This window comes from Pseudopodoces humilis, chromosome 2 (genome assembly GCF_049639895.1).
Source record: "Pseudopodoces humilis isolate 2021_Gansu_Grassland_sample_001 chromosome 2, ASM4963989v1, whole genome shotgun sequence".
Lineage (NCBI taxonomy): Eukaryota > Metazoa > Chordata > Aves > Passeriformes > Paridae > Pseudopodoces > Pseudopodoces humilis.
In genome coordinates this window covers 50526542-50550060 of record NC_142201.1, presented here as the reverse complement: position 1 = coordinate 50550060, position 23519 = coordinate 50526542, and the positions used below count along the sequence as shown (strand labels likewise).

General features: G+C 34.3%; 1 protein-coding gene across 4 annotated transcripts in view; it reads right to left on the bottom strand.

Annotated features, from left to right (window-relative positions):
• The window catches only part of DACH1 (dachshund family transcription factor 1), a 353019-nt gene that overhangs the window by 195662 nt on the left and 133838 nt on the right, over nucleotides 1-23519 (bottom strand). For all 4 annotated transcript variants that reach the window (XM_088051990.1, XM_088051989.1, XM_005516415.3 and 1 more), the window contains exon 2: nucleotides 8465-8580. In XM_088051990.1, the coding sequence (XP_087908116.1) occupies nucleotides 8465-8580 (116 nt within the window). The remainder of the gene's footprint in view (nucleotides 1-8464; nucleotides 8581-23519) is intronic.

Genomic DNA, 23519 nt, shown 5'->3' with positions numbered 1-23519 from the left:
CTCCCAGTTAAGACTACTTTATGATAACTCTAATATTACGTACAGGACAACATTAGTAACAACAGTACAGTGCAACGTGAACAAGTGATAATGGATTCATTACAATTCTGATAGTATGCTATTGTGCCTTGTACAATTCATGCAGGAAAAATTCCTAGAGCTATAAGTCATAAGGACAACTGACACTGGCTGGTTCTCCTTGGAAAACGACATTCATAGAATCACAGAATCTGCTGGGTTGGAAGGGACCCATCAGGATCATCAAATCCTGCTCTTGGCCCTGCACAGGACACCGCAAGAGCCTGAGAATAAATTAATATAGTACTTAGCTAGTTAAGTTTTTTTTTCCTTTTAGTTGTCTTCTAAAGCTTCCCAGTTAAAATAATGCTTCCTTGCATACTTTTCCTGAAAATACCAATTACTTAAGTTTTAAGTTCACTTACATCATATATCACATAACAAAAACACCTGGGCTACTGACACATTTTCTGGAAATTCTCTTCATACTTAAGTTCTGCAAAACTCCACAGCAGACAGACTGTTCTTAACCAGGAGACAATCATATTAAATAATGACATTTGACACTGCCTTCCCCCAAAAACCCCAATTTGAGAGGAAAACAAGCTGCAGTTTCTTCCTGTACTTTAGAGAATCTCCAAAAACATATGATAATGAAATCATGGACCATAACTTTGGAATATATAAATTTAAAGGGTTTTTTTTATTGAATGCACTATGTAGCACTGGTAGCTAATCCAATATAAAATCAAGAGGAAAAGAATCATTCACCTTTCATTGAGTACATCATACAAGGGTATAAGTTGTCTAACTGCAGCAAAGGAGCTGGGCACTTCCATAGCATTCAGGAATTCCACACTGCCATGAAGATGAGCAGAACAACAGCCACAACATGCTGGAACTGAGCTTTGTACCCGGCCTTGCTATATTCACCCTAAGAGCTACCATGTTCCTGTTTTGCTACAACCATCAACACCATTCAGCTAAGGGACCGAAGTGTTTGCAAGTCTGAGACGTTACTCCAAATTCAAAAGTTCAGGGTCATTTCTAGTGGCAGTGCTTAACAAAATAATACTCTGTATTTCAAGTTTAAAATGGCAATGTGTTGTTTGCTCTACAAAAGGTTCGTTTTGAACAAATTAGAGATTAAATGATTTGGAATCAAATTATTTTGGCTGAACATTCTCACTAAAAAGCAGGAGTGGGTGGAAAACCAACAGGTTTATTATATGAAAAACTGTAAACACAGGATTATGATTATCTTGATGCTTTTCTATTCAAAGACTCTGCCTGAAATCTGAGCAACAAGAAAATCACAGTATAACCCACAGCTGAGAAGCTTACAATTTGAATAATTTAATTTTAAGAAACGAACAGCATATTCTGCAATATATATCTTTTCAAAAAATTGTTTAATTACAATCAATAGAATGTTGGGATTCAGAAAGCTATAGAAACACTTCCATTGCTAGGTCCTAATGTAGTCACTGATAATGTCACCACATACCTGCCTTTAAGAATAAGGTTTTAATTGCTTTCTTTTGTATCAAGAGTTTGGTGTTTTGTTTGTTTTTAATTTTGTTTCAGTTTACATGTTACTTGTTTAACAGAAAACTGTTATGATAACAGACTGTTAATTAAATATTGTTCTGAAAAGTGGGGAGCTTTTTCTCCCAAGGTGTTTTAATATGCTTCTATTATTTGAAATGAGAAACTGGAACTGGGGAGAGGGTTGCTTACAAGTCCAAAACTTTTTCTTTCTTTTATGATCATGTCAAATCTACCCTGAAAAGATGCCTATATATGAAAATTATCACTTATCATTAAACGCTTATCTAATATCTTCTAGTAGTTCATTCACAGAATATGGTAATTCAACTGGGATCCTACATAACTGCTACAGGAATAGCATTCTTATGGGGAAATCCAGAAATCAATATGGTTAAAATCTTAGATTTCAGAAGGCAAAATTATTCTGTGATCCACAAAGTATCAAAAAACTTTTATCTCAAAATCTGTGCATATCACAACCTAACACTGAGTACTCACAACATACAAGTAGGAGGATTCACTAGCTTATAACTATAAAGCTTAAAATGCAAATAACTTCACTCAGGTTTTTCCTTGAGTACCTTAAGCATGTCAAAGTACATGACTATCCTCGCTGCTTAAATATTTAATCCCAGAGTCTCTTTGGAAGTGACCCAACTTGTTGCCTTTATACCAAAAAAGCTGGGAGCATTTCTGGAAACAGTTCAATCTAGGGATGGCTCGCAATGAGCAGTGGGTGAACCCGCATGAGGAGTGACTGACTTACACAGTTTTACAGCAGTACCTTTTAAGCTTTAAATATATGTACTGTTGTATGATACAATGTTTCAAAATGTACAAGCTCTTCTTGATTAATTTCCCATAATAAAAAAGGTTCAATTTCTCCAAGTAAGCCTTGGTTTTGAAAAGATTTTATGACTGAAAAATGTAAGGGACTCACTGGAACTTAAAATTAGTGAGCTTCAAGAAGCAGTTTTCAGTGATAAAACTTCTTGTGATAAAGCAGATTATAGCTAGCTGGTCAGTGGGATGATAGTATGACAAAATTATGACTGTTTTCAGGAGATGACAGGTGGCCTGAATTACACCTTAATTATTATTTTAAAAACGATGAAAAATATATTTACAGAGTTAAGTCAGTTTATTTTCCCACTGATACATTAACTAGTGAACACGACAGAAGGTTTCACATTAATTATAATGACCACTTCCCTAATGAAGTGCAAAAATGTTTTACGTAATTTGATTCAGTCTCTTGAATTGGGTTACAGTTTGTCACTCTCAAAGCGGGACTTTGTTGCTTGTCCTTACAGTAAGTTAGTTCAGCCCCAACAGATAAACAGCTTATCATCCTATAACACCAATCAAAACCAACATTAACGATAAAAATGATTTAACACTAATAACCAAAATACTGTGTTAACAGGGAATGTATTTTAAAACAAGTGAACAACTGCACTCAGTTTTATCGATGTGTATCTTTTTAATCAACACAGGATCTCAAAAGGTACACAGTTCATAAAAAAAATAATTGAACGATAGATTTGCTTCTCAAAATTACTATGTAATCCCAAGTTATAATTTCTAGCTCCTGGAATACTCACAGAAATCAACTCTATTAATTTCAGTAAGTTAAATATATTCTTAAAACCTTACAGGATTCAGACTGTCAGGAGGAAATACTTCTAGCTACAGATTTCATTTCTTGGCAATATGATGTCAATAGAGTAACAACGATAATTATATTTTAACCATTCTTTCAGTCTGCCTAATACAACATCAATAACTATGGGTCAGAGAAAATGAAATTATTTAATTATGCGATTAATCTTTCTTTAAACACCAAATAATTTCATTATCTACTTTAGCAAAAACATTATCGCACTTTATCAATCGCTGCATCTGCAAACAACGTTTGCCCTCCAAACTGAAATAATCTACATGATACCTTTCAACCCTCTCCTTATTCTAACTCCCCATAAAACTGCTTTGTGGTGCAAAGAATTTTGTACAAGACGGAAGCTGGAATATACCTATATTGATTCCGGCCCACAGCAAGAGGGAAAATAAGGATGAAATTAGAAATTACATCTTCAGATTACCACTTAAAAAAAAGAAAAGAAGAATGGTTTAATAAAAGGGAGCAGCTATAATTCATACACGTGAAACATTTTAGAGGAAACTTAATATCATTACACTGAAACAGTCTGGATTAAGATGTGGAATAGTTATATAGAAGTACCTATCATAAAGCAAACCTGTTCAAAATAATACTAATGCTAATGCTAATGCTAATGCTAATAATAATAACAACAACGATTGTTCAGATTAATTTAATGTAAAAGTAATGTAATGTAATGTAATAAATTAAACATGCTTTGAAATTACTTTTTTAATTGACAAAGATCTATCTGTAGATATATATAAATATATAAAGGAGCATTCTTATCCTGCCCTATGTCAGCAATTTCCAAAAGCACTTTATATCTCATTTTATCTTTGAAAAATGCAGTTCCTGAAATAAGCACAAGAGTAATTTCATCACTGTAGATTTCAGGCTCAGTAGGCCAAGTTGCAGAAGAATTAAGGGGTTTTAAAAGCAGATTCAAAACCTAAAATACTGAAGAATAATTACCAAATAATTAGAAAATAGAAGAAAATTATGTTTCAAAGTTTGTATGAAAAATAACAGAAATATCATTTTATATGTCATATAGCTACACCAGACATAAAAGTACAGACCACAACGTATATCATACACCCGGGACATACAGCACTTTTTTTCTGATTGATCACAATTACAATCATCTACTATTTCAACTTTAGACAACTTTTTAAGCACATTAGCCAAGAAAAGATCTGCAGTACAGAGAGACAGCAGATCAAAGTTAAGTATGATGAGCCATACAGTTTTGGAAGGATTTCAAGGTGTTTTCTAGATAAGCCGGAAATGTCATTACAACTGTTTGAGCCTACACCAAATTCTTTCTTCTTACTACACAATTTGTAACATAGGCAGATTTTGATTCTCTGGACAATCTGTGAAGCTCTTCATTTCCTGTTATTACACATTTCTCATTTTGTCACACTGTCACAGGACCTATGTATTTATTTTCATAAATAAAAGATTATCCTTTGTGAAGTGACCAGTCTTTTATAAATTTGGGAGCATTCTGTAAATTGACCTTAGTTAAAGACAGTGGATAGATCAGCAATTACAGGTAATATTTAATAGTAATAAAATGGACAGAATATCAACTGAAGGGTGATCCTCACTTCTTCAATTTATAGTTCATGAAAAAAATATGGAATATTATACCTTTTTTCTCTTTTATTTTCCTTCAGTGTATCATTCCTATATCTCATCTTTGTTGCTAAATACTTAGCAAGTTCATTCTAAGTGATGATGCAATGTTCTCTGAATGTGTTTTCAGAGTTTATATCAGTGATATAAAATATTTTCAAGGGTTCCTTAACTTGGCCTCCTACAAAAATATATAATCCTGGAATATAATGAGAAACCTCAGGTACAGTTTAATACCAGTATTATTTGCACACATAAACGATGCATGCAGAACCAGTCACTTGAGAAATCAAGATTTCCACCTTTAAATCTCTATTTCTGCATTATGCAGCACATTTCAAAAGAAGGAAAATTTTCAAGTAAAAATCATGCATTAAATCATAGCATTGTGTATCCTAGATATACCTAATAATTGCAGATCTCTATACTTAAAGAGCATTAAATAGCACATAATTGTTTGTGTGATCACTTATACTTTTTTGTAGGCAGAAAGGAAACTTCGTTATTACACTCAGATTATTAAATCAATCAAAAAGTTTAAAAAGAAGAAGTTAATACAAAGGAAAAAAAAAAAAGAGAGAGAGAGAGAAGGGGTAGAAAGCACTTAATAATCCAGTATTTTTATTTCTTCTGCTTAGAGCTAGATACTAACAGGAAATTCACACTTCACAAACTTCTCAAATGAAGAACCATCTTTTGAAATTCCTGACACAGCAAGAGAGACTGAGAGCTGGGACTGCTCGGCCTGGAAAACACATAGGGGTATCTTAATAATGTGTAAGAAAACCTGGTAAGTACAGAGATGGAACCAGACTTCTCAAATGTGGCCCAGCAAACACAAATTGAAATACAGGTAATTCCACTGGAAAGTAAAAAAAAAATAAAAAATCCAATATTATTTTGAAAATAGTGAAACATTGGAACAAGCTGCAAAGAGATGACATGGTGTCTCTGTCCTCAAAGATACCCAGAGAATCTCAAGTGTATCCAGACCTGAGCAACTTGCTCTGAATGATCTCACTTTGACCAGCAGAGGCTGGACTAGGTGACCTCCAGTGGTGCCTGACAACCTCAACTAGCCAGTGGTTTTCTTTATATACAGTCAAAATATAGAGTAGAAGTTTACAATTGGCAAGATTTTTCTTGTATCAACTAATGCAGCAGCATGTAACAATGGCATTGACATCATCTACTGCAGTTGTCACAGTCTTTTCTTTGCAGGGCTCTTACAGTAGTTTTGGTACTTATTTACAATGTAGACCCACAAATTTTCATTGTTTTGAACTCCTAAGATCAGATTGTAAGTCTATTTTTATACTTGCCCATCTATAAAATGCTGGAATGACTGTCATGTAACACTGCTGTCATGATGCTCTTTATCTTTGCTGAACCTTTGCATATCTCATGGAACACTAGACCCCAGAGCTCGCTTCTATCAGAGCTATTGTTTGCATTTTTTGTGCTGAGACTCAACACCACCACAATGGGAAAAAAATCATTCCACTCCTTCTGTTGTGGTAAGCCATGTAATGTGAAACCAGCTCAAATGTAATACCGATTGCATTTAAACCTTTCTTCTTTTGAAAAAGACTCACAAAGCAATACCATCCAAAAAGGATTTGATGAATGATAATCTTACGTATACATTATTTTCTTTAATTTTGAATTATTTTCTTCTATTTGTTTTAATCATCATTTTAAAACTATCTGCATCTGGTTTTGTGGGCTGATACTCTAAGAAATTGGATATCTCATTTTAGTACCATATATTTTTATTGTTAACTTGTTATGACCAGCTTTAAAGGACTAGAGAGGAATTGGATACTTTTAGGCATTAGTTGTGGTTTTAAACTGCTTTCTTAAAAAAAAAAAATAAAGAGGTGATCTGCTCTTAGATATTAACTGTAACACAAAACCCCAAATGATACTGTTGACAAGGTTTCTTTTCCCGTCTCCCTCTTTTTGGCCTGCTTATTTGTCTCTGATTTCTTTCATCTCCTTTCTACTTTTCACATGCATTTTTTTCTTTGATATTTTCCTGCCTTACTTCCCCCAAATAATTTCCCTTTGCTTCTGCAGTTTTTGATCTCTCCCTCGTGAACACGAATGTTTTGGCCCAATAAAAACTTTCATTCTCTCCCCACATTGATCCCATTTACTATTCTCATGTTGCATTGACTCTGAATTATCTCCATTTTCTATACAAGATTTTATCCTGTAAATTATATCGTATAAATTATTTTAATCCGAATTGTTGGGTTTTTTGCTGGTCACACCTGCCCAGACTACCACTTGTCTGACATTTCCCCATACTCCCCTACACTCTCAGTCTCGTCCTTCCTTCCCTCTCTTTATTTTATAACTCTCTCCTACCAATCTTTGTTATCTGAAGTCCCTTCATTTCGTCACTCCTCTTCTTCTTTAAAATGCATTAAATTTCAAACTAAATAGTTCTGTCTATGTGTCTATCTCATCATGTAAAGCAGCTCCTGAACCTAAGGCCAAAGTACAGGCCCCCTTTTGTCCACTGAGCTAAGCTGCCTTTACTTACCTCCTTCCTCCAGACAAGATATTTACATTCAAACAGTTTCCGGTATTTGCTGTTTCCTGAACTGAGCATTTCTTTTGAGAATGTTAGTCATCTGTGACCAAAAATCATGCTTGTACTTAGAGAGACATGATCATGGGCTTGAAATCAAATATCCACCCATCCATCCAGTCCACAAGATCAAGTAATCTTCCCCTCTATTTGATCTGTCTAGTTAATTATCTTTCCTTTGCCTTAGAGAAAATCGGTGTTAGAGACAGAGCCATGAAAATAGGAAGGAAATAACTGGGCAAGAAGCAGAAGCTCAGGTGGACTTTGCTGAAACAAGTCCCAGTGTTTAACTGGTCTGTAACATGAAGAGAGAGAATGTGGCACCACCTGCAGCTTGACTATTGGGTGCCTCCATCTTTGGGTGACTCCTCATCTGTTCATCTCCTCCCTGCAACACAGCCTTTCTTAAATTTAACTATGTTTAAGAACAAGTCACTGCTAGGAGACGGTACAGGAACTTTCAAAAGGAAATAGTGGTATGAGAAACAGATTGTTACAGGACTTTATATTAGTGTAAGGCCTCAGGAGACATATCAAAAATAGAATTTCAGGATGAAAAATTAAGAAAGACATGTGTGCAGCATGGAGTTATTTTAACTAACTCGGTTTCTTCAGGCAACTATATTCATGATGACATTATCTAATGAAGCAAAGCAACAAAAAAAAGCAGAAGATATCTAATCTATTAAAAATGAATAGGGAGATTATTGTCTAATGATAGGTAATTCATGCTTTGAAAGGTTTTTGTTTATAAAGAAAAAAAAACGGGGGAAAATCATAAAGGGTTATTATTTGTTCAATACTTTGTTTCAATATTTGAAGTACTAAGCCGCCCCACTTTCCATTACATGCTTGTCTACCAATAATGTAACATTAGGGGAACTATTGTGATATTTGTCTGCTGCTTTCCTAGACTGTCAATCTATTAACAAGTGGATATAAGCCATTCATTCAAATGATTGCCCACGTGAAGGTGTTTCTGGTGATCCTACCTGTTGGCGGGATGATTCCAGGAGACATTAGGCCTGGGACAGAATGTGGCATGATATGAGAATTCTCTGGGGAGGTGACACTTTGAGTCCTTTTAGGAGGCCTTCCAGGTCTAGAACTGAAACAAACAAACAAAAAAATTTTTACAATTAAGCTGTTGTCTTACACATAATTTCAAAGTTGTTTCAAGTGGTAACATGGACTGTAAATAAATTTGTTTCAAGGACGGTTGCTTTTGCAGTTAGATGTAATAGACTTCCATCACTAATTAGATTACATGCTGAATTCATTTTCCTCATTGAAGATCAGCCGCTCTTGATGCATAATTCATAGCCTGCACCTCGTTACCTGCTTCTTCATATTAATATCTATACACAGTTTGAATTGCCTCGTTTGCATATGCTAAAGTTCTGCATGCAGCCTTCAGCACGAAAATTATGCACTAACTTGTAATAATTATTACAGTCAGCCTGCTATTGATTTATGAGACTTTTAAAAACCAAATATGTGTAGTACTTGTAATGAATGATATTTTAAGGTTCTTCAGGAAATTAAAAGGCAATGGCTGCCTAAGGAAATGTTCTGCTTGTTTGATTTAATACTACAGTTAGCTGGGAGGTGGAATGAAAGAGTGATTCAGACCTATAGCACATTTTTCGATGATATGTTTTATTACTTCGCACTGCTAGCCTGATATCTAGATGATAAATGACAATACATATCTAATGTGTGAAAAGGTCTTGCAATTTCTTTATTTTTTGTCATTTAAAAGATAAGTCAAGTTATCATTTAACCCTTATTCTATTTAAAGTGAAAATCTCACTAAGACACCTTACTTCAAATATACTACTTTATGTCAGAAAGGACTCGGAATTATTTGTATGGTATTGTTGAGCAAAAGCCATCACAGCAGCTTGCTTACATGTGTCCAGTATGGAAAAATAAAGGGCTTCAGGTTTAAGCACTCCTTGTCTGTTAAATGCTCACATACACAACTTTCCATCTCCTGGACTGCCCAAGTGGCATACAAATCAGAGACGGATGATGATGAAAATAATTATTGCCCACTTACATACAAATATGTATCTGCTCATACAATATATATCCAAAGGCTTGTATTCCTATGTACAGATCATAGCATGGTACCACTGCAACATTCTGTAACTGCTCATTTAGGGGACATTGTAGAATAACTTCAGAGAATAAGGTGATGTGCTGCTCTATAACTGCAGTGTTAACCTATGATCTCCCAAACATTCAATGTTTTTAATTTCTTTCAGAACAAGAAAGAAAAGTAAGTTGTGTATGAAAGGTTTTGCTCCTTAGGCCCTCATATTAACAAAACTCTAATCAGGGATAATGGCATTTCTAGTTATGCTGGGCCTGCAGAATGAGGCAGACATTAAAATACTTCTGTTTTCTGTTCATATTAGTTTCCATTGTGTTTGGAAATACTTTCTCTTTTTTTTCCTTTTTTTTTGGCACCTTCTACAACCTAACTTTAATAAACCAAAAACAATCAAAGTACAGAGCATTTTCTTGAAGTTTAATGACTCAAGGCATTGAGTCATTAACCTTAACTAATCATTAATTCCTAACTTAATGTCCTGAGCTGAGGTCATTATTAAAATTATAAGGCTGGTAATTTCTTTGATTGGTTTGGGATTTTTGATTTTCTTTAATATAAACAAAATTGTAACATGTTCAAAACAGCAAGAAAAACAATTGTAGATAAAGAACATTGTCTTATTCCAGCTCACAAAACCAAATTAAGTATCTTCAGATTTTCTTTGATATTTCCTTTGTGATTTACAATAAAAATAAACATACCATGAATACACATAAAACTGAACAAAACATTATAGACCAAAATGATCTGATTTAAATGGAGTGTTTCTAATATATTCACCCACCAAAAAATGCCACTGTGTAGGAAAACTTTAATGGTTTCATTTAAGTGTCTATGATGAAGTACTCAGATCACTATTGTGACTATTGAAGGGTCTGACAACTGCATAACAGAACACAAGCAGGGCAATGTAGCACAATGTACAATGTACCAATGACTTCCAGGTCTTCATAAAAAGCAAGTTCACACCTGCAAAGACTCACTTTGATGTTAACTACCAAGCATAGCCATGGCGAAGCCTGAATGCTTTTGTCCTTGATTTTGAGGAATAAAACAACCCCTCTTCAAAGCCTAATGGAAGACAGTCATGGACAAAATCTCTAAACAAAGGTCAGCAGCCAATTATGGGTGAATGATACTGAAATAACAAAGGCATAACTCTTCCTTTGGTCACCTTCTACAGTCAGATTGTTTGTGCTATCGTATACAACAGGAGGGGAGGGCGGGGTCACACTCAAAGCCATAAATGAGTCCAGCAACCTAACACCATTCCATGAATTATCCCAAAGTCTACCAAGTGAAAGTTTTCATAAAGTCCTAAACTCTCAATTCCAATCTTACTAATAATATTTGACCCCGTAGATGATTGGGTACTGGAACAGGCTCCCCAGGAAAGTGGTCAGAGCACCAAGCCTGGCATTCAAGGAGTGTTTGGACAACACTCTCAGGTAAATTGTGTGACTTGGGGATGGTCCTGTGCAAGGCCAGGAGCTAGACTTGATCCTCACAGTGCCCTTCCAACTCATCTTATTCTGTGATTCTATTTAAATGAAATTTCTGAGAAGGAAACCTACTTAATCCTGATAGAATTTTAAATTACACTAGTTCAAATCTACTATTAAAAGGCCTTTACCTATTTAAGAAATGTAGGTTTTTTTCTTATAACAAGGAAAAAAAACACTGTAAGAGAAATTAAGAATTATTTCTTCAGACCTGGAAGATCTGATTTAGAGGCACGGTAGACTATGCAATACACAATTAAGATTAATACATCTAATTGTCCTTAATAACTGATTGAGCAGCAATAATTGACTTAATTTGTTAGTTGTCATTTGTTAAGCATTTGTTTCATTAACCATACTACTAACTTGAAATACTACCATTTTGTAAGATTTGTTTTCAATGTATAAGAATTTCAATAATTTTGTATGAATCATTACCAAAGTGGGGAAAATGGCATGAAAAATTACTTTAAAAACTAATCGCTTTGACTAGAATTGAAAATTCGCATGTTGTTTTGTACTTCATTATCATTTTTACAGCTATATGATAAACTCTTTAAAAAAAAACATCAAAAGCATAGCAAATTAGTTTAACTATCACAAACAGGATGATAAAAATAGCTTAATGAATCATTTTGTTGGTATTTTTCATAAACTTGAGTATAGTAAAGACCTACTTATTTTTAGATTAGGGCACGTTTATTTTCATTCCAAGATAAGAAACCTTAAAAATGCTCATATTCCTATTTTGTATCAAAATCAGTAGATTGGTCTTCAGTATAAAAAAAAAAATAAACATAATTTAAATAGGTATGAGTTGATTTATTATGTAAAAGATACACTGAAATGCCAGAGCAATGTAATCTTGCCTTCTAGTAGGTGGCACTGAGATACAAAAATCATCATTTAAAGGCTGACGATAATACCATTTTTACTGATATTTAGATTTTGTATATAAGCTTTTATAGACATATAAAAGACATTGTAAGATTTTGTCTTTTATATAAATACAATTATTGGAAGAACTACACTGTTTTTTCTGAAAGCACATTTGACTTATGGAAATGCTAATTATCACAACAGTTAAACTACTCAAAGATGACCAGTTTTGATTTTGAAGATGTCTAAAGTCTGGATTTTTTAGAGCCAAGATAAACAGTCTGAAATGCCAAAACCCCAAAAGCCAAAGCGAATACCTTGTGAATACCTCAGGTTATAGTACAGATAAGTCAAGGAATGTTTTGGGACTCTACAAGAAGACACAGGAAGAAACAGCACTACTTCTGGAAGTCATAGCTGATCTTCCTGTCTACTGTTTCATTCTTTGAAGAGTAAATTAGAGAAATCAGAAATTAGACAATATCAACAAAGATTCAAGGAAGCCACAAGATTAACTGGTTTTAAAGACCTGGGGAAAAGTCTATAAGGAAGTTGAGAGTTCCTTGCTTACCCATTAGAAAAGCTATCTAAAAGATATCTTTCATCTTTCTGCTTTTAGAAATATGAATAAGTTAGACATTTTCTGCTCTAAAACTTAAATTATCACATGTGAGATAACATACGTTGAAGAAGAAAATGAAAGCTTTCTACAGGACTGTGTATGACTAAATTAGTAGTCAAGTTTTTGAAGTGAAGCACCTAAAAGTATTTATTCCCATGAAAATCCATCAGCCTTCTATAAGCTTCTGTTAGTTTGTGATAAAATTATCAGAATTTTCTCAAGTCTTAAAAGACATTCCCACAGAAAACTGATCTTTATTTTCGTAGAAATTATCATGGTTTACAGTTACAAGATGCCATTATGTGAACGAGGAACTCAATGTGCAGATTAATGAATCTTGAAAGTCTCAAATATATTCTTCACTAAGATCAGCTAGTTAGATAACCAGAACACTTTCCAGAATGACTGAAAATAAATCCATCATTTTTTGGCCAGATTTGTATTCCATCCCTTCAATTTCATATATACATCAAGGAATACTATGGCTGTAGCATTTTCATCTTTGAAGAAAAAGGGTGTATTGGTCTACTGCACTGTGATTAGTATAAGAAGCAACTGAAACTACATTTAAGGCTGAGAATACAGTTATTTTTTGATCTTTTGATCAACATATATTAGTCTTATATCCTTCCTGTCTTATCAAATCTAGGAAACAACAGATGGCTGAATTAAAGAGCAAGAAATTGAAGGATCTGTGTTCCTTATCAGTTTAAATGTTGTGCTTTGATAATATTTTTAAAGTTTTACATAATTTCAGTTGTATTATCAAGTATGAGCTCGTTCCTAGAAATGTTTTGATAGTGCTAACTATCAAAATTAATAAACTAAATTAAAAGCAGACATAATCAACAGAAAACCTAGTCCTGTACAATCACATGGAAAGAGACAACAGAACAACAGTATGAGTTAATCTACTTGGCTTTAAATGTAACCAGGCCACATTCAGCTTTTATAACTATTTGTCAGAAGACAGACTTGATGCTAAAATTTAAGGGTCTCACTTGAAAGCCTTAGATAAGTAGACCTCCTACTGATTTCTGTTAAGACCTTTGAGCACCAAGGAAGGTTTGGCTCCAAAACACCTGAAACTCTTCCTGAGTAGTCTATAATTCTCAGAGCACGTCACTAGCATTTTACAGATGACTAATTGCATGGCAAAACATGTGCTAGGAAACTAAAAGTGTTCAAAAATGTTGAGCTAATTCTGCAATTTACCTTTCTCATGTCCTGATTTTGAGGAACAATTGTGCAATATTATCATTTGATTAATGAAGTTTTACTCCTTAAAATTATTTTTAATACATACATGAAGTACCTCTAAAGAAAACTGCAAGTCCGACCAGTAGTAAGAAGGCAAACTGCCTTTCCTGATAAAATTAATTAATTTCAGGTTTTGTTTTCTACATTTAAAGGTTTATTTTTAATCTCGTCTGCGAGCAAGTTTAGTGCACAGAAATATTGTCTTCACCTGTAGCTGGGCATACATGATGCAGTGAAGTTACCACTGGCCAGGCAGCTTTATAATCAGTTATGCTGGGGAGTGGCAGGAAAAGTTATTCTCCAAAAGTGATAGGTAGCAAATCTGTAACAAGGATTTTGAGTGTTTATTTAATGTATTTTAAAAGTATTTTTTAAGTTCTTAGAACTGCCGAAATCAGCTAAGAATTATCAACACCAATTTTAGCTACATCAGCATTTAACATTTTGAAAATCTATGCTTTATTACTCATCTGTTCATCTGTCATCTATCCTCTGTCCGCTATCATCTGTCCTCTTAGTGCTTCAAAGCCTGACACAGAACCTCTGACCCCAAAGAAGCTGCAAAAGGGCTGAAGATGCCACTTGCTGACTTAATACAAAGACAGGGCTACCCTGTGACCACCTGTAACCACAGGCAGTGGACTCTTCCCACATTAAATTTGTGGGTTTTGGGATAGCTTCTATGCTGCTCTCATCATACGTGCTGCCTTCACACCAGCAAGACTTGAGCCAAGGGCGTGTCAGTACTGAAAAATAAGGTCTAGGAAGACTGACTAAACCTTTTGTGTAATTTAATTCCTTTGCTTGGAAAATGCTTGCCAAGGTAACCTTCATAAATATTTCTAACACACTGAAGTAGCATTTTAAAGGCAAAAAAATGACAAAGTACATCGATCCAAACTTTACTATTTTAGGTTTTCCCCTTCTGCTCCCACTCAAGAACAAAGTAAAAAAATGCAATTCTAAGACAGAGCATACATTTATTTTGGCAGTTAGTAAAACAACCATTAGAAGTCACACCATGTCCTTTTTACTTGCAGCAGTCTTGTAAAACAATAAAACTCTCAGTGCAATTACCTTAAATTTATTTTTCTTCTCACAGTTAAACAGAAAATGTTCTCACGCAATAATTAGTGCTGAACTCATGATATATTAGGAGTTACTGAGACAGCAAACAATGCTGATAAAAATAAATACAAAGATCTGTTTCAAAATCTTCATAAAGAAGTGCATGAATGATCTTCAAAAGAATTAGGTTGTGTTACAGGAGTGAACGATGGAGAAATCATGCTGATGAACTATTATTGCATTTCAGTAACAGAACACTTTACTGCTATTTTTGAACCAAAATGGCCAAAAGTGGATATTGGGTCAGAAATGCAATACCAGTTTATCAGTGGAAGAAAAAATAAATGGAAGAAAATATATTTCACTTCATATCCCACTCCAAAGTCATTTACCGCAGTTATACGGGAGCACAGGTTAGTCTTTGGATGCTACTCTTTTGCAGGGGTAGAGAAGACCTGGTTAAATCATTCCTTTTCCTAACAGAACTGTCATGTAAACAGCATGTCATTTCCATCCTCCTCAACCCTGCAGTCCAAATCACTCTGCTTTTCAGCAAGAGTAGTAATATTCTTGATACAAGGGTATAAGGTACAAGGTACAAGAGTGCAAGAATATATAAAATACATATTACAGCAACACCTGCCAGTTCTCCCTTGATGATTGAAGTCCTGCTAAAAACACAATGAAAGAATATAAGAAAAGGATTCTCTGTGACTGATCATATTACTTGAATATATGAATGATCTGAAGAGCAAGAAATGAAACAAAACCAGTTAGAAATCTGAGTGTTACTGGAGTAAGTTACAGTACTGGATTTAAATACAGCTGTGATTGTACTTAAGCTTAAAATATTACTGACATATGCCTGTTCTCTTAATGAAATTGAGATCAGTAAATCATCTATTGGAAAGGGAAAAATAGATAAGAAATGAAGCTAATTCTGTTGGGTGGCAGAATTATGATGTCAGAAGTAAATTAAGTCAAAAAGTTCACTGCTTCATCTAATTAGCTGAAACACTAGATCTTCCTGAAAGTTCTTAAAACATATAAGCATGCTGGCTCTCATGATTATGTAATAACTGTGAAACACAAGCTTCTGATGATGACAGCCATATAAGCTAGAGTTGAAAATAAGTCTAAATGAACAATGAAATGCAATTATTAAAGAGAACTCATGCACAGATTCAAACCATATCGATATATATTTTCTGATTATATAAACGTTGCTTCAGAAACAGTATTAAGAAATTACAGCACTGGTGATCCTGAATAAAGTTATTTAGAAATACTGTCAATATCAAGAAAACAAGAAAATAACAATAAAACAGTAACAAAAAAACCTTGAAAAATCATGTTTATTTCTACTATTTACACTGCTGTCTTTTCAGAATAGTTCTGCAACTACCAAAAAATTAAAAAAAAAAAAAGTGGAAAAAAGTAGTGATATAAAGTGCATGCTTCCCACAAAATCCTCTTTCTGTCAAGTTATAACAGATGCCTTTCCCATTTCACTCAACCTTACAGCATAAACCGCACCCAAAATTTAAATATGCAAGCTAAATGATTCCTTCTAACAGTGTTATTCACCCACATGAAACCCCAAACTATAACAGATGCAAAGCCTATTTTTTCCTCAACTGTTTTCATCTTTTCTTAGGCTTTTAATTCTAAAAACATCCCCTCAAAACATCATCTACTATATATATTATAAAAATGTCAAGCATGGAGTTAATAGGCCACAAAGGCAGGCTTGATCCACAATGACACAAATCTAAAAGAATTTTAAGCTTTAGGTTTTTTTTAAAAAAGTTTTTACTTCAAGTTGCTGAGATGATTCCTAATGTAAAGCAAGCCTAACTCTTGTGGTTATGTCTGTTAGAGTCTGCATATGGCCTGAAACAATGATTTAAATGTATGAACTTTAGTTGGAATGAACAGTCCTGCTTCCAGGCTTGTTTTCCAACCATCTGTATTCATCTCTGCATATAACTTGCACATGTAATTACAAATTTGTGAACATAAATCAGATAATCGCATGTACAAATAACCAATTAGGCTCAAAGCAGAAATAGGCCATATAAAAGCACACTCCTCTTTTGAACACATATGTAACCATATATAATATAACTACCTTTATTTAAGAAATTTTTGTTTAACTTCTTTAGAAAAATATAATCTGATTTGTTTTCCATCAGGACATACTGGGGAGCAGCTGCCATTTTGAGAACCATTTTTAAAAAAAGAGCAGAAACACTAGAAGAAAAAGCATCTACAGAAGATGCAAGCCCACCATTGCTCCAGGGGGTCACAGAGCTGTATTAAATATAAGATACACAAACATCTCAATGATGATTTAACTTAAAAAAAAAAAAAAAGAAAAAAAGAAAAAAAGGTACTGTACTATTCAAGGTATTTTGTGAAAATATTCTGGTTCTCCTGGCAGTTCGTTAATTAATATGCTATTTTTATTCATAGCAGTCGATAATGAAGTTCTATCATATCAGTGTATCCACTGTAATATCTGAATGCCCTCGTCAGTTAATTGGCCACAATTCTTTGCATGAAATGCTGAAACAAGTGAACTGTCACCTCTTTAATGAAGCTGCCTATATCTTAAACCCTTTGCCCTTTAAAAAACTCTTTATACTCAAAATGAAAAATTTTATACTAGCTTCTGCCAGAGACTATGGTTAATGTTCACTGCCCTTTATTCACCTTATTTTTAATTCTGAATACCCACACTCATTAACTCATACACTTCCAAAGAATTGCTGGAACCACCTAAATAAAAGCTTGAAAGTGACTTTTATTGTTCATTTGAGAGAAACAGTAGTGATATGAAATACTGAAAAGACTCCCTCATAGTCTTTATAGCTGTAACTGCTCAGTTGAAGTAACATAGATTGATGGTAACCATGCAGTATCGACTAAAATCAAGAACTTAAACCTTTAAATAAGGTGATCTGTATTTGCATATATTTATAAATACAAAAGAAGCATTAATCCTCTGATGAGTACTAAGCATTAAAAGTTACAAGTTTTTTTGAGCAGATGATATCTGGGCTGAGAATGAGTGGGTCTGCTGTTTGAGTGCACTTCTATTTGGCATCAAGAAGCAAGTCCTAAACTAGATGTTAAAGAATATGCACAATATTAGTTTCGTCTCTGCCACTCCAAATTGTTTGGGGCAGTAACCAGCTCTCAGTACAGCCACGGGTATGTGCAACACCCAGCACAATGCTCATCACTGAAAACCCATGCAGACCAAGAGCTACAAGGCAGGGATTGCCCTTGTGGATGCTCTTTAATTCGTAAGTCCTTGTGTGTTCTCTAGATGTACTTTACTTCCAAAACAGAGGGAACTCATAGAGAATATGAATTCATAGGCAAAAACTAAATTACGGAACACTCCAAAAAACTGATCTATGTACCCAGTTCCCAAAATATGTTTGTGAAATCAAGATGCCTAATGTGTTACAGTGTTCCACCCTTGCAAGTCTAGATGTAGACCTGCTTGGCCATTATACTCTATTATAGAATATTGTAAAATAGATCTGTATTTTATTTTCCTTATGCAAGGCAAGGAACAGAAACAATCAGCCTCCCGTATCCTTGCAGAGCAGCATCTATAAACATATGAATGGTAGCACTGTTTTCCATCCAAAGCAGTAGTACTATATATTATTTTGAACAATAAATACCAGTCCAAGACTCCTAAGTCCTAAAAAAGAACCATAAAAAACCAGACAGTACTCTAGGTCCAAATGGAAACAATTACAATGATTCAACCAAAGACACTCTGATTTATTATCCTTTCAACAATTCAAAAGTTGTTCAGTGAATTTCTATCAAGCTACAGAAGATCAAATCTGGTTATATGTCGCCATAACCCTTAGTCAGTGTTCAAAAGTAAATTATTTGCAGGCCTGAAATGCAGCCAGTTCCCCAAGCTGTCCCTTAACCACCTTAAGTAAAGTCTGTCCTATCAGAAATAACAGTCTGCTACTAATGTGTTATCCTAAGGAAACACTGAAAGGTTAATCAGTCATTTCTAAAAAGCAGCACAAGGAGTGTTTTTAGATAACAGAGCTGACAAATGTATCTACTTCTGATAAGATTTTTTAAAATAATTATTATGATTATTTATATTTCATTGTAATTGTGGTAATTTCATTATGAATTTTCATACAACAGAATTCCATAGGAAGATATCAAAGGATCTATTTCATAGAAAAGACCAAATCAATTACTGTGAAGTTTATTTTAATATGGACATTATGGACTCTGTAACTGGAAAAGTTACACATGCTCTGCTAGTCCCTTTACCTCCCATCTTCAAAGTACCTGATGAAGACATTAAACTTTGAAATTCAATCAAATTACTGTTCCATTGTGTCTGAAAAGATGTGTTCCTCAAAAACCTCTCACTTCAGCCAGAATAAAGAACGCCCAAAATAAAATTACCAAAATCATCAAGTTATTCTAATGCTTACAAATGCATTCTCAACAATGAATTCTCAATAAGAAACCTCCAATCCAATTCATCCTTCCTTTTAAGAAGTCACATCTTCAGCAGCATGGGACTCATACCACAGAATTTTATATATGAGGAAGTTTAGACAGGAATACAACTTCCAGGATGGGCAAAATGGCACCAGGACTTGCAGCACACTCTCCTGGGGCATACTACAGCCGGCCAGTGTGCACATCCATATGATATCTGATTGACATACACTGTGCCTGGCACATCTCCATACCTACCATGCACACAGAGCTCTCTTTTGGCTCTGGCCATATAGCTCATAGCACAAGAAGAAATCCTGAATGAACATTAAGATGATAATGAAATACAAATTCATGACAATAATTACAAACAGATTTTCTATCTCTGCACAGAGTCAAGTATGACAAGAGTTAAAGTAAGTGCCAATTCACAATTATATTTTGATTTGCCATAATTCCTACTTTTCTCCAAGATTTACCTCAATATTTATTCTGTTTTCTTACCAGAAAAACCCTACTTTTCTATCACTCTGTCTTGCTCAGACACAGAAAAGCTCTGAAAATGTTGTTACATGCAAGTTAAGGGCTCAGGAATGAAAAATCACCCAAATCATCAAATATACTAACACAGAGGGGTTTTTTTTCCTGATTTTGTTCTGGCTGAGGTTCTCTGAATATTACATATGGTGATCAAATTGTCATGGGTCAAACTAAGAGGTACATTTTCATCAGTGCTAGAGTTTGCCCCAAGATATTATGTTTGTTTGAGACTTTGTTTTAGCTTCTGTTGTTTCAAGCTTCAATCCAGTACTAAAGATTAAACTGAAGAAAGACCTACTTGACCAAACCATACACCTTCCTACATTGTTTGTAAGTAGTACTGTCAAAACAGGATTTGTGTGGTAATGGATCAGGTTCTTAAAAAAAAAAAAAAAAAACAGCAAAAGACTGTCCCTTTTATAAAACAAGAATCAAATTATACATTATCCTGTCCAGAAATGTGCTTGGTTACATGCTTGGCTGAAAGTCAGAGTGATGTTTCCTTGACTTTATAGCTCTCCAACACAAAAGCACTCCCAAGTTTTAAGTGGACAATGTGTTCATGCAGTTTTTCCAAAAATTTATCAATATTTGAAGAAGAGATTACAGCAATAAAATAGAAAATTAGAAGAATTTTGTATCAATCAATTATCCTCCCAATTTTCTCGAAATGGGTAACAGATACATTCTGTTTTAATTGGATTGCATAAAGTGGCAAAGTATAATATGTTTGCAATGTTGTTTTCTCATTTTATTTCTCAGTATATCTTCATTATACTATCTTTTAAAAGAGATAAAAATTTTGAAGTTTTTAAGCAACATGTGGAACAGTAAAGCAGACATTTGTTCCCATTTATCTGTTTATTTAACAATTGAAGGGAAAAAAGAAAAAAATGGCAAGGCATGCTTTGGACTCCTGTGAGTAGGAGATGTAGTCCTTGCCAGAGTGTTCCCTCTCACACAGTGACTCTTCACACGAGCTGTTTGCTTGTATGGGAGTACATGTATTTTACACATACATGTTTATATAGGCCATAAAGTGCAGCTCTATCTGTGTGCACAGGAGTCTCTAGGCTGATACTACCAGGGCAACAGGTGTTCTCACCCCAAAGCACCTCAGATCAAAGCAGGAATCAATCTAGATTTCATTCTCTTTAGCAAGTACCGACTGCCACCGTCTCTCCCACTGGGCTGCAAGACTACTGGTTCCACCAGTAAAAATTAAAAGCTCCTTTTACATTCTTCAATTAAATTAAGAGGAAAAATTAAACTGAGGAAAAAGTCTCATCTGGACTAGAGAAATACAGAGAATACAAACAGTTCAACTCCAGCTTCCATGATTGTTTCACTAAGAACTAAATGGTGAAAGATGAGTATTCTCCATTTCCCCACCAAGACAGAACCACACTCTTCAAGACTTCATTACAGTACCTTTATACTAGGAATTACAGACCTGTCGGTCTGAGGAGGTTTAGACTGGGTATTTGAAAGAACTTCTTCACCAAAAGGGTTATCAAGCATCAGAACAGGCTGCCCTGAGAAGCTGAGTCACCAGTCTTGAATGTATATAAAAGGCATGGAGCTGGGACGCTTAGAGGCATGGTTTAGTGGTGGACTTGGCAGGGTTTGGTTAATGGCTCCAATCTAAATGATTCTATGATTCTGTCTGCAAACACATATTCACAGATGTGTGTGCCTATCTGTTTGTGCAGCATGCGTACACACAGACTACAATCCCTGCAGGTGATTAGCGGGGCACCACAACATTAACACAATCATCTAAGAAAGAAAATGAGCACCATAATCAAATGAAAAACCAGATGTCATTTGCTAATGGATACCAAACCTAGAAGTGTAGTCAAGGATAAACAAAGGGTAATAGAGTTTACCTAGTACTCCTTGCACTCTGTAACTTTTTCTAACTTTCACATATGCCAAACAAACATTTTCCCCTTTTTCTCCCTTTTCACATCAGGATTGTTAAGACTCAAATATCAATTTAGTCAATTGCAATTTTATAGTGAGATGAATCTTTCAAATGACCACAGACCTCTCTTGTAAACCTCTTTGGGTAGACAGACCCTAAGAGCTGTGCTTTGCACTGTCTTGGAAGATTAATGGCTCATACTAAGTCAACAATATTATCTTTATGTTCTCCAAAGATCTTAAATTAAAATACACATTCATCCTGGCCCAGCTTAGTATATGTGAAATTTGTTTTTGTTAATGAGATCACAGTTAATAATAATAGAAGCAGGCAACTCTGAAAAATAAAAAAATATAAACTCACTCCTGAAAGCTGGTTTCCAGAACTAGCGTTCTATTGAATACCATTATCTCTGACTTGACTTTGACTGTGTAACAGTCAAATATAAAAATGGCTTCACTTATCCAAAAAAGTGTCTTATGAGAATTATACATAAAAGCTTTTATAAACAAAAATTGTTAAATATTATGCTGTGTCACAACCTCTAGAGTTCAATCAAATTTAATGCAAATCTTTCCATTAAGAAAAATGCTTTGCAAAATTTCTTCATATTGGTACAAATACCAAATTTTATTCTATATTACACCCATTACATGGTTTACCTCTTTTCACTAAATACTCAGTGCTGTACAATAAGCTTTCTTCATCAGTTCTCCTGTATAACATGTTAATGCTGTGCCAAGTCCTTCATTCCTACACCTCACAAACATATTTATCTTAAAATTTCATAATGGTACCTCACAAGTGTTTTACAACTGTGCCGTGAATGTTACACACATATGATGATATTTAGGTTCACGCTTTTTCATTAAAATGTTTCTTCATTTTATAATCACAATAAAAAGAAAATCTTCAATGGATGGGTATGGGTTCTCTTTTAGAGAAAAAGCAAACATACTTATTTCAACAGGCTTACTGTGAGTTAATTAAAGTGAAAATTATGTAAACAAAAGTCAGTATTATAAAGCTGCTATGAAGTTTTAATTTTTCTACTGACCTAGTAACAAATTTAAATGCTAACAATTTGGGAGATCAAATTAAATTAATACAAACACTTTGTTTAATGACATCAGCAGTCAATGCAGAACATCTGTGTTTTACTTTAAAAGTGATCAGAAAATATTCTTTTGTTTACATTACAGATAATCAGAAGGTTTATATTTCTGTGTTCAATTTAAGAGGAAAAAAAGATCATACTACCTTCAGGGCCCAAGGAAGCAATAAGTTACAAATGCAGGATTTCTCTTTTTTTTTTTTCTGTTTTGTAACCATGGTAAAACAATAGAAATGAACTTTCCCTGAACCTTTCTCCTTTAATGGCCTGGGTCCATGTTGACCCAGCAAGCTGGAACCTGATACTATCAACCTGACTGCTGCTAAAGCAATCAGATTCAGCAGAAACTATACACAGTGCATTATAATACTAATTTCAGCATCCCACAAAGCCAGTGCAGAGGCAAGCTATTAAAGTATTATATTCTATTGTTTAAAAGTGAGATTAATTCAATAGCTTAAATGCACCCAAAAATACTGAACTAAATGGCAGACTGTACAACTATATTGTTAT